The following is a 12,659-nucleotide window of genomic DNA, read 5'->3' as shown; positions in this document are numbered from 1 at the left end:
CCACCATTGCTAGCCTCTCTAGTGCCGCGCAACTTTCGCCGGTGCACAAACCCACCATATACCTTCCTCAAAACAGACACCATACCTACCCTACTATGGCATTTTCATAGCCATTCCGAGATATATTGCCATGCAACTCCCACCGTTCCGTCTCATGACATGTGCCGGCACTTCCATATTGCCATTGCATGATCGTAAGATAGCTAGCAAGATGTTTCAACGTCATACGCTAAGCTAGATCGTTGCACATCCCGGTACACTGCCGGAGGCATTTCCTATAGAGTCATCATTGTTCTACTATTGAGTTGTGAGTAAATAAAAGTGTGATGATCATCATTATTAGAGCATTGTCCCATGTGAGGACATAAAAAAAAGAGGCCAAAGATACCCACCAAAAAAATATGAAAAGAGACCAAAGAGCCCAAACAAAAAAAGAGAGGGGAAAAGAGAGAAGGGACAATGCTACTATCTTTTTCCACACTTGTGCTTCAAAATAGCACCATGTTCTTCATGATAGAGTGTCACTCGCTTTGTCACCTCCATATACTAGTGGGAATTTTCATTATATAACTTGGCTTGTATATTCCAATGATGGGCTTCCCCAAAATTGCCCTAGGTCTTCGTGAGCAAGCAAGTTGGGTGCACACCCACTAGTTTTCCTTTTGAGCTTTCACACACTTATAGCTCTAGTGCATCCATTGCATGGAAATCCATACTCGTTCACATTGATATCTATTGATGGGCATCTCCATAGCCCGTTGATACGCCGAGTCAATGTGACCATCTCCTCATTTTTGCCTCACAACCTCCACCACACTCTATTCCACCTATAGTGCTATATCCATGGCTCACGCTCATGTATTGCGTTAGAGTTGAAAAAGTTTGAGAAAGTAAGAGTGCGAAAACAATTACTTGGCCAATACCGGGGTTGTGCATGATTTAAATTCGTTGTGTGGGGATGATGGAGCATAGCCAGACTATATGATTTTGTAGGGATAACTTTCTTTGGCCTTGTTACTTCAAAAGTTCATGATCACTTTGCTAGTTTGTTTGAAGTATTATTTTTTTCATGTCAATAGTAAACTATTGTTTTGAATCTTACGGATCTGAACATTCATGCCACAAGAAATAAGTTGCAAAGGACAAATATGTTAGGTAGCATTCCACATCAAAAATTCAGTCTTTATCACTTCCCTACTCGAGGACGAGCAGGAGTTAAGCTGGGGGATGCTTGATACGTCTCCAACGTATCTACAATTTTTGATGGTTCCATGCTATTATCTTGTCAACTTTGGATGTTTTGTATGCATGAATATGCTATTTTATATCTTTTTTGGGACTAACATATTAACTCAGTGCCAAGTGCGAGTTTCTGTTTTTTCCATGTTTTTGACCTTTTTCAGAGGAGAATATTAGAGTCCAAATGGAATAAGACCTTCAGAAAGATTTTTCCGTAACAGAAGATACGCGGGGAACTTGAGAACCAAGGCAAAGGACCCCGGGGAGGTACATCGGTGACTTGTCTTGATACTCCTACTGGATTGATACCTTGGTTCTCAAACTGAGGGAAATACTTACTGCTACTGTGCTGCATCACCCTTTCCTCTTAAGGGAAAAACCAGCACAAGCTCAAGAGGTAGCAGCTACCTGTGGGATCGATAGTCTTACTTAAAAAAGCTATAAGTAAATCATGTGCGCTTGGAGACCATGAAGAGGGAATAGGAGTAAAAGGTTAAGTTACGCTTTGGTCAATTTCATTAGTGATGCCCAATGACTTGGTAGTTTTTAAGCCATGAGATATTCTCTCTTAAGATTCTCACAATTTTTCGGGACGATGGGTTGCTCAGGCAAACTCATGTCAATTCTCTCACGGAACAACGGAACATCTAAGGTTGAAGTGGGATGGTTATTTATAACCGGAATCAATCCCAAGGCTGGTATGATCATTGGAGGCATTGTCGAACCAGTGCACATGTGACACGTGGCAATGATATTGTTTCGGGTTTCGTTCCAAAGGTTTCATGATTTATGAAAATTTATAAGCCGTGAATTAGGCAAATGGAAGCTCAGGTGGCCCACAAGCTTGGTTGGCACGACCACCAACCTAACCGCGCCACCTGCCCTTGTGGCCCGCTCTAGCATCCTCTCTACGACTCCCTAGGCTTCCATGGTTTCCTTTAGTCTAGAAAAAATCATCAAAAAATGGCATCATGTTTGGACCTTCCTAGGTATCTTTTTCATTAAAATCAGAAAATAACAACTGATACTGGGCACTAAATTAATATGTTAGTCCAAAAAAATAATACAAAATAATATAAAATGATAATAAAAGTATGTAGGAATGCTACTGTAATAGCATAAAAATTTAAAAATTACATATACGCCAAAGAGATATCAGTATGCAAAAAAATTGTTTGCTAGATAAATATCATTGCGTGTATGTGAGAATCAATATGGGTGTCCAAACCGCCCTCTTGCTTATTGACCGAAAGTTATTCCAGGTCATGTCTACATATTATGGAACCTGCAGGATCACATGCCTAATGGTTGGCGGTTTGAGGACGCACTAGGAGGTATTAGGAGTACGAAACAAATGTACTGGAAATGCTTCAGATGATACTAAACATTTTGGATGGTCCCAAAATTGTTCCGGCGATATCGACACTGTCCTGGAGGTACCATGGTAGGTTCGAAAAGTTTCAAAACATTTTGGAAGGTTCCAAGTGGCCGTAGAGGGTTGCCCCCTTGACTGGCCTAAGGGGTGCTAGTCACCTGCGCCGCATGGGGCATAGTGGTCTTTATCGTCTACCCTTATGAAATGCCAACGACAAAGAATACCACTCACGACAAACTAGTTGATTCCCATGGTGGTGCGCCCCACCCCTTCAGCTTGGAGGGCTAGAAAAGAAGGGCGGCTATGGTTGAGAGAGGATCCTCTGACATGATCTCCCTCCCAGGTGCGTCGGCCCTAGGCGCATTGCCCCTCCTCCAAGGTTGCGCACCCGGTGGCCACCTGTAAATAGAGGGGAGGGCTAACCCTTCAATGTTACATGTTTTGTAGGCTGTGCGGATTGGCATGTCTTCATGAACATCTAGTTTTCCACAACGTTTTTGTTGGTAAAGATTGATCCATCTCATGCATTTTTGTAGCGATCACGGGCTTGTTATTTAGTGCGGTATATATATATTCATTTTGTACTACGTTCCCCAACATAGATCAACACAGTATGAGCAGGAGTAGGTGTTACCAACAGAGAGAGGGCCCGAACCTGAATAATTCTACTTACTGCTTCCCCTCTGGTTTTTCCGGCTAGTCGCGATATGCTATCAAGGAGACTGTCCAATGTCACACTCACAAAACTACTTATGTGACATGCAACAGAAACAAAGAAAAAATTAAATGGAATAATTTGTGGCACAAGTTCAATTAAAATGAATTAAGATGTACAAAAAACCGCTAAATGGAGCACCAATTAATAAAGATGAAGTTTTAGTGGTAAAAAACATGAAATTAGGCAGTAGAAGTCAAAATTCATTTTTTAGATATAATAATCGGGCAAACCGAAGAGATCCACCAATGGTTTTCCGGATATGTACAATTTTGGAAAGCATCCGGATATATTTCCTTGGCATTTGCATTACAAGACCCTAATATTTTTATTGCATTCACAAGTCATACATAGTTCACCTGTTTGTCACACAAAAACCTGGAAAGCACAAGGGGCGTTGACATAGAAATGTACTCCTACTGTACTATTCATGAGAACTACAAGCATGCATGCAAATAACTGAGGGACGAATCTAGAGCAGTAAAAACACTAAGCAACGCAAACTTTTAATTCACATTCAACAACGCCATGGAAATCGATCCATTATTGCGAGTTGTAGTAGCTGATCAGTGGTCGAGCAAGATGGCCTGAATGACCCGGACGAACTCCTTTGGCGCGGTGAGCTGTGGAAAGTGGCTGGAGGAGTCAATGAGCACCGAGGCGGCCCCGCCGCCATCAGCACATCCGGCCAGTCGGTGCTGCATGTAGCGGGCAACTGCAAGGGGCGCCACGGCGTCCTTGGTGCAGTGCACTATGGTGCATGGCGCCTTGACGTCCGGGAGCACGTCCCGGACGTCGCAGGTGAGCACGGCGCGCATGACGCGGAGGGCGGTGGCCGGGCGCATCATTGCCAGCTGCTTGGCGAACTTTGCGACGGCGGCCGGCTGGTCCACCCCAACCACGGTCTCAGCAAAGACCGGCGCCCACTCTGTGAAATTGGTCTCGATGGCTCCGAGCATGGCGTCGACCTCTCCGCGGCCGAATCCGCCCTCGTAGCAGTCGTCGTTGATGTACCTGGTCGAACGTACGTGCAATTAAGACGGCCATGGTTCAGTGACATCCTTAGGCTCAATTTTTCTGTTTAAATGAATCGTGTAGTAGGAAAGCTGAGAGTGTGATCTCAACCTAGGTGACGCCCCAACCAGCAGGAGGTGGCTGAATAGGTCTGGCCTTGCAAGCGACGCGATGCAGCCGATCATGCCAGCCATGGAGTGCCCCAAGAACACTGCTCCCCTCAGCTCGAGCTCGTCCATCAGCGCCACAAGTTCGTCGGCCAGGTCGTGGTAGGAAAAACGCCGTTCGGAGCACCTGGCGCCATCGTCCGCCGCACCGGAGAAGCTCCAGTCGAAGACGACGACTCGGAACTTCTCCGCCAGCGACGGGACGACATCGTCCCAGATGAACCGGCTGCCCCCGTAGCCGTGGGCGAGCACCAGGGTCTCACCGACGTTGCCGAAAACCGTCGCATTCATCTCGTATCAGTAATTCGAGTGCGGCAGTGAGGAGCAAAGAGGCTACAATATATCGCTTAAAGGATCCCGTGCTAGTTAGCGATGAGAACACATAGCTACTCCTGGCCTCAATTTATAGGGAAAAACCAACCACTAAGATAAGATCGATCAACTAAAGAGGGAGGACAGGAGGCAGTGAAAAGCTCATAGAATTGAAAACTGGGCATTCAGATTCAGATGTGTACAGCTGCATGTGACATCCAGATGGCTACAAGGATACCAGAGAGAGAGCAGAAGAGACCACTGCATGCCTCGAAGAGTTTCCTGGCGGTTGTTTATCTTGCGTCCACATCGACGGTGACGAGGGGCTAAAAAGGTGTCACTTGGAGTTTTGCGTGTGCACAATGCGCGGTGATGGTGACAAGGGCAGATTCCGTGAACCAGAGGGTTAGGTCTCCGGATGGTCCGATTTTGTCGCAGTTTGAGATGGGGTAGTTTTATCCTATGCCGGTTTCTGTGGAACGTGTCCTTCTCGCACTCCACGAAATACTGAAACCATGTGGTATGTCACTTGCATGGAAACAAAGGATTTGTATATGCCTATGTCTTTGTCGTGCCGTTATTTCCGTGACACGGAAGCTGTGCGTGATGAATCCATTTCCCATATTTATACTCACCGGCCCATCACCAAATCCGTCGACGAATGTTTCAACGGACCGGTGTCGAATATTAGTTCAGGTACGGCTGCAGAGATCGGCCGGGGCAATCCTTCTTTTCGTTCGTGCCAAAACAGTTGAGAGGTGGAAGACTTTATTACCCTTTTATCTTGCGGAATAAAGGCAGATTTCATTAGTTAGGCCTTATTCGGTTGAGGGTGAATTCAAGAGGATTGAAAGGGTTTGAGATGGATTTATACCCTTGGTAAGCCAGAATATGTCTCAATTCTAGCCAATCCCCTCCAATCCTTTACAGAAAAAGGCTTTCGCCCCGCTTTATAGATAAAACAAACCGTCAGAGCGCAACATCCAACATAAGTTCAAGTCCCCCACACACACGAAGTAGCACACGACAGAAATATGAGGTTCTCCTGAGGACACAGCTCAACAAGCCCTAAAACACACACACGCCCAGACCCAACACAGGGTGGGGCAGCCAAAACAGGCTAATCCGGCTCGGAAGGAGGCGGTGGAAGCGGGGGCGCCAGGCGAAGCGCCATCGAGCGAAGGTCGGCGATGATGGTGTTGATGGCGTCCCGGTCGGAAGAGCGGCTAAGCGGCCGCCAGAGCTGCAAGGAACCACACATTTTAAAGGCAGCGTCAGTGGCATGGCGAAGGAGAACACGCCGAATCAAAAGCTTGTTGCGGACCGTCCAGAACGTCCACACGAGCACCCCAATGGCCAGCCACCTAATGTGGCGGGCCGATGGGGGAACGGACGGGATTTTCGCGAAGAGGTCGGGGACGTTGGTATGACACCAGTGACCGCCAACGGCTTCGCGGAAACAACTCCAAAGAAATTCAACCATAACACACGCAAAGAAGATGTGGTTCGAGTCATCCACCGTATCGCAGAGGGGGCACATCCCATCCCCAGGACCATTAAGTTTGAGCACCTCCACCCCAGAAGGTACCCGACCCCTAATCCACTGCCATAAGAATATCCTGATCTTGAGCGGAAGTTGGATGGCCCAAACAGCTGAGATAGCATCCGGTGCCGTAGATGGGGCGATGGCTTGGTAAAGAGACCGAGTGGAGAAGTGGCTCGAGAGCTCCAGACGCCAAGATATGCGATCTGAAACACTGTCAACGTCGGGGGTGTGGAAAGTGATGCACTCGAGCATCTTATCCCAGGAAGCAACATCTCAGGGGCCGAAGGGACGGCGGAACGCGAGGCGCCCTAGATCCGAAAGGGCGACCTCGACAAAAGTCCTAGGATCCACCGCGATGGAGAATAAGTCCGGAAAGCGGGTGACAAAGGGTACGTCGCTCGCCCACCTATCAAACCAGAACAACGTCGCAGAACCGGACCCGATCGAGATGGAGGAGCCAATACGGGGGACCGGGAGCAGCTGAATGATGGACTGCCAGAACTTGGACCCTCCAGAGCGCTGGCAAAAGGCCAGCGGCTGGCCCTCGAAGGTATTTGTTCCTGATGATGTCAAGCCAAAGACCGCCATCACCATTGGTGATCCTCCACAGCCATCTGGTCAGCAAAGCGATGTTCATGCATTTGGACGACATGATCCCCAGACCGCCCTAATCGCGAGGCTTGCAAATGTCGGGCCAGCGGACCATATGGTACTTCTGGATGTCGCCCTCGCTAGTCCACTAGAATCTAGACTGGTACTTCGAAATCTCGTGGTGAGGGTCTCATGGAGACTATAGAAGCTCATCAGGGACAACAGGAGGCTAGACAGTGAGGCGTTGATGAGCAGGGTCCTGGCTGTCTTGGACAACCATCTGCCCTGCCACAACTCGATTCGGTGTTGAAGCTTAGTCACCGTAGGCCACAACTCCGCGACGGAGAGGCGCGAATCACTAATGGGAACCCCCAGGTAAGAAGTGGGGAAGGACCCAAGCTTGCAGTTAAGGTGGTGGACAATCATCTAAACTCCTCCGGAGGATATCCAAGGATCATAACTTCAATATTGTCGAAGTTGATTTCAAGCCCAGACATCTGCGGGAAGCACATGAGGAGGAACTTAAGGTTGGCAATGTCACCCTCAGAGCCCTCCACCATGATGATGGTGTCGTCGGCGTATTGCAGGATGGAGACCCCTCCCCCTCCCACCAAATGGGGGACATCCCCGTGAATATGGCCCGCCTCCTTAGCCTTATCGAGGATGGTGGCAAGGGCGTCGGCCACCATGTTGAACAGGAAGGGGAAAAGGGGTCTCCCTGTCTAACCCCATAGAGAGTGGGCAAGAAGGGGTCGGTCTCCCCATTGATGGTAACTGCGGTCCGACCAGGTGAGACCATCTGCATCACCCGTGTGACCCATCGGTCATCAAAGCCTTTGCGGGGAAGAACTTCCCGTAAGAAGGCCAAGGAAACAATGTGATAAGCCTTGTGAAAGTCGATCTTCAAGAAGACTGCATGGTGCCGCCTAGTGCGCACCTCGTACAGAACCTCATGGAAGACTAAGATGCCATCCAAGATAAAGCGGTCGCGGATGAAGGCTGATTGATTAGGATGGGTGATGTGGTCAGCTAAAAGGGTGACCCTATTGGCGTACCCGTTCGCCAGAATGCGGAAGATCATGTTAATCACTGTGATCGACCGAAACTGGCGGATGTCAGAAGCCCCCACCACCTTGGGGATGAGTGAGATGATCCCATAATTGAGGCGGGAGAGGTCAATGGTGCCCACATTGAATTCCTCGAACAGGGCCATCACCTCCAGCTTAATCACATGCCAGAAGGTCTGGAAGAACTTCACTAGGAGGCCATCCGGACTAGTGGCAGAAGCATGGTTCATCCCCTTGATTGCTGCCCAAACCTCAGCCTCAGAGGAGGGGGCCGTCAGGGCGATGCTCTCATCATGAGTGACGAGTTGGTGAGGGTCCCAAAAGGACGGGGCCAGAAACAACCCTCCCCGAGGGGAGGGTGAGAAAAGGGCTTTGTAGAAGCCATCGACGTGAGCGCGGATCTCAGTACGGAGCTGGAGGAGGGTCTCCTCATCCCACAGGAGGGGAATGGAGTTGCGCCGCAGCGGCCGTTAGGGATGGCCTGGAAGTACGCCGTGTTGGAGTCCCCCCGCAATACCCAATGTTGGGTGTCGCGTTGGTGCCAGAAAGCCTCCTCATTGGTGTAGATCACCGACAAGTGGTCCTCAAGGTCGTAATTGAGGAGCCACTCATCCGGGGACAGACCAGAGGAGTCTGCCTGGAGGTCTAAGGCCTGTATGGATTCGAGGAGTCCCCTTTTCCGCTCACGAAGGTTGCGACCCAGGTTGGCACCCCAACATTTCATAAATTGTCGGGCGAGCTTAGCACCGAGCTGCCAGGAGTCAACAGCGGAAACTGAGCGGAGAGGGGAGTCTCGAGCGGCCCTCTAGCAGGCACGAACAACGTCGACAAACCCGGCCTGGTTAAGCCAAAAGGACTCGAACCGAAAGCGGGGTGGAGGAGGCAGACTATCATTCGCCGAAGAGAGTAGCAGGGGCACGTGGTATGAGCCAACACAAGTAATGGCACGAAGAGAGGCAAGGGGGAATTTGAGCTTCCATACCTGGGCCACAAAAACCCGGTCAAGGACTGACAACGTCGGGTTAGTCTGGCGGTTGGTCCAGGTAAATCTGGCACCAACCCGATCAAGCTCGCAGAGGCCGAGATCCGCAATGCAGTCGTTCAAGAGCTGCATACGCGGGAAGTTCAACCGATCATTACTCTTGTGAGCAGCATAGCAGATGAGGTTGAAATCGCCGCCCACCACCACCGGGAGAGGGGCAGAGGAGATCGTCCTGCGGAGGTCAACAAGGAAAGACTCGGATCGGCGGTGGTCGGACGGACCATAGACAACAACAATCTCCCATTTGAAGTTGATGCCCCCCTCATAAACTTCCATGCTAATATAGAACTCATCCCGGTCCGTGCTACATATCTCAAAGGTGGCATCCTTCACTTCTAGAAGGATGCCACCTGAGTGGACCGTCGTCCCACTAGAAGGGAGCCAGTGCCAAGCAAAGAGGTGAGGGCTCAGGTGTTCCAACTCTTGGAGGGATAAGTCCGTCCACATGGTCTCTTGGACATCAACTATGTCAATTCGCTCATCTCGCATGTGCTCGATGAGTTGGCGGCGATGGCCATCCTGGCCGAAACCGCGGAGGTTACAGAAGTGGACTCGCATCAAACAACCATGGAGGGGTTGCTTGACCCGAGGACGAGGGAGGCACACAGGGCGCGGAGTGCAGCAGTGCGGGACCGTGTACGCCCACGGATTTCTGCCCCGGCTGCAGCTATGGCAGGGGGATGGATGGTGGACGACTCCTGGGATGGAGTCCGTAGGAGGCGGGCACGTGATTCCGCGAGTTTTCCGTCAAGAATCTCACGAGCCCGAATAGCCTCAATCTGTTCAAAAGGGGGCCCCACCTTCCCCCTGAAAACTATCGCAGAGTCGTTCGCAACCTTAGCAAGCAGGCCAAGTGGAACTCACTCAAGGTCAGAGAACGAGCACGAGGCTGAAGATGCACGGATCACAAGAGTACCTGTCTCGAGGTTTCGGACCATGGCCCGGAGCTCCGCCTGCTCGGCTAAGGACGACGTCGGGTGGTCCACCGGGCGAGTAGGTTCGACCCTGCCTCTATGCCTAGAGGCGGACATAGGAGTCTGTGCCGACCGCACCCGCCTAGAGTATGCAGCAGACCGAGGGGGGTCGGGTTGTGTGGCATCAGGAGTGGCCACCTCCTCAATCCCCACCACGGACCAGGCGAGAGGTGAAGCAGGGGCCAGGTAAGGCAACGGGGGGCTGAGCAGCACGGGAGCAGGGAGTGGAGTCAGGAGGCAGCCCTGGTTCGGGGATGGCACGTGTGGGTCTAGGGTCGGGAGCAGCACGATGGTATCCGGGAGCCCCGGAGACGTGGTCGGGGCAGGCAGCATGGGGCTGGACAACGCAGGAGCCAGAGACATGGCCGACGTTATGGAGGCCGGACTGGAAGTGGCTCCCGGCAAAGGAGGATGGAGGACCTCCAGAGCAGGGGACGACATGCGAGGCACGGAGCCAACCAGGGTTGAAGAAGGGATAAGCTGCGCGGCTGATGAGACCACCCCGCACCCCCCAAAGAGAGCCGAGGACGAGGGAGAGTGCGGGGAGTCCGGGTGCGCCACTACTACTTCTCAAACAACAGCACTAGAAATTGACACGTTGACGGAGATTGGGCTTGCGTTGGTTTTTCCCTTGAAGAGGAAAGGGTGATGCAGCACAGAAGCAGTAAGTATTTCCCTCAGTTTGAGAACCAATGTATCGATCCAGAAGGAGGGTCTCGTTAAGTCCAGAGTACCTGCGCAAACACAAACAAACTTGCACCCAACACTTCAAAGGGGTTGTCAATCCCTTCAAGATTGGTTGCAAAAGTGATATCTGAAGTCGGAAAGTGCAACGTAGTAAAAAGTGTAAGGCTGAAAATATGGTGTGGAGTAGACCCTGGGGGCCATAGTGTTCACTAGAGGCTTCTCTCAAAATAGCAAGTATTACGGTGGGTGAACATATTACTGTCGAGCAATTGATAGAACCGCGCAAAGTCATGACGATATCTAAGGCAATGATCTAGCATCTAGGCATCACGCCCGAGACAAGTAGACTGATACTTTCTACATCTACTACTATTACTCCACACATCGACCTCTATCCAACATGCATCTAGTGTATTGAGTTCATGACAAACAGAGTAACGCTTTAAGCAAGATGACATGATGTAGAGGGATAATCTCAAACCAATGATGAAAACCCCATCTTTTTACCCTTGATGGCAACAACACGATACGTGCCTCGCTACCCCTTCTGTCATTGGGTGAGGTCAACGCACGGTATGAACCCAAAACAAGGCACTTCTCCCATTGCAAGTATCATAGATCTAGTTGGCCAAACAAAACCCACAACTCGAAAAGAATTACAAGGATATGAAATCATGCATAAGAGGGATCAGAAGAAACTCAAATAAGATTCACAGATAATCTGATCATAAATCCACAATTCATCGGATCTCAACAAACACACTGCAAAAGAAGATTACATCGGATAGATCTCCATGAAGATCATGGAGAACTTTGTATTGAAGGTCCAAGAGAGAGAAGAAGCCATCTAGTTACTAGCTATGGACCCGTAGGTCTATGGTGAACTACTCACACATCATCGGAGAGGTCATGGTGTTGATGGAGAAGCCTTCTGTGTCCGAATCCCCCCTCCGGCAGGGCACCAGGACGTGCCCCAGATGGGATCTTGCGGAAACAGAAGCTTGCGGCGGTGGAAAAGTGATTACAATGCTACCCTGATTTTTTGGGAATATTTGGGAATTTATAGGCGCAAGATCTAGGTCAGGGGACCTCCAGGGGGCCCACAAGCCTGCATGGCGTGGGCCCCTAGCCGTGGTGTGGGGGCTTGTGGGGCCCCTGGGGCTCTTCTGGCTTGGCCCCCAAGCTCTCCGATCTTCTTCCGTTCCAGAAAAAATCTTTTCGGGGATTTTCTTTCGTTTGGACTCCGTTTCAAAATCTCCTCTGAAAAGGGTCAAAAACATGGAAAAAACAGGAACTGGCACTTGGCACTGAGTTAATAGGTTAGTCCTAGAAAATAAATAAATGGCATGCAAAACATCCAAAGTTTGACAAGATAATAGCATGAAACCATCAAAAATTATAGATACGTTGGAGACATATCAGCCACCTCCAAGCTCACCCCAAAGAGGTCGCTAGCAGATGACAACGAGGGGCTCAGGGCAGTGAAGGTGGCCATAGGCGGAGGAGGGACAGCGATGCCGAGGGAGTGGGGCGGGGCGACTGCCTTGGAGGTCCCGCACCTAGCGGTGCTTCTACCGGGGAGAGGAGGGTCCCAAGAAGGCGAGCGGCTGCGGTCGGAGTAGCCGTCCTCCTCATCATGGTGTGAGCAATGGCGATGGCGACGACCATAGTGGTCGTCATTTCCCCCATGGCCGCCCCCAAAGTGGCCATCATTAGAGTAGCGGGGGCGGCCAACGTGGTTTGGCGGTTTGGGGGAGATCTTGAGGTCAAAGCCCTGGTCGTTGAAGAAGACGCGAACCATCGCACGGAGCCTGTCGGAGTCGAGGCACTTCGTCTTGACACGGACCTCTACCTCCTTTCGGAGGGACAGATCATCCACAACCACGACCTTGTCTAGTATTCGGGACATGTTCCAGATGACCCGCTCGGA

At 50.5% G+C, this 12,659-nt stretch overlaps 1 protein-coding gene across 1 annotated transcript; it reads right to left on the bottom strand.

Annotated features, from left to right (window-relative positions):
* Window positions 1–3,640: 3,640 nt before the first annotated feature.
* Window positions 3,641–4,866, bottom strand: LOC123408091 (strigolactone esterase D14-like). Its single transcript, XM_045101289.1, has 2 exons — window positions 4,455–4,866; window positions 3,641–4,343 (listed from the first exon to the last, which is right to left on the bottom strand). Exons 1-2 carry the CDS (start codon window positions 4,799–4,801, stop codon window positions 3,896–3,898), a joined length of 795 nt encoding a protein of 264 aa, XP_044957224.1. The 5' UTR covers window positions 4,802–4,866; the 3' UTR covers window positions 3,641–3,895.
* Between the last annotated feature and the right edge of the window lie 7,793 nt (window positions 4,867–12,659).

The sequence above is a fragment of the Hordeum vulgare genome, chromosome 1H (genome assembly GCF_904849725.1).
Source record: "Hordeum vulgare subsp. vulgare chromosome 1H, MorexV3_pseudomolecules_assembly, whole genome shotgun sequence".
Taxonomy (NCBI): Eukaryota; Viridiplantae; Streptophyta; class Magnoliopsida; order Poales; family Poaceae; genus Hordeum; species Hordeum vulgare.
The sequence above is the reverse complement of the archived record's forward strand: the minus strand, read 5'-3'. Positions and strand labels throughout refer to the sequence as shown.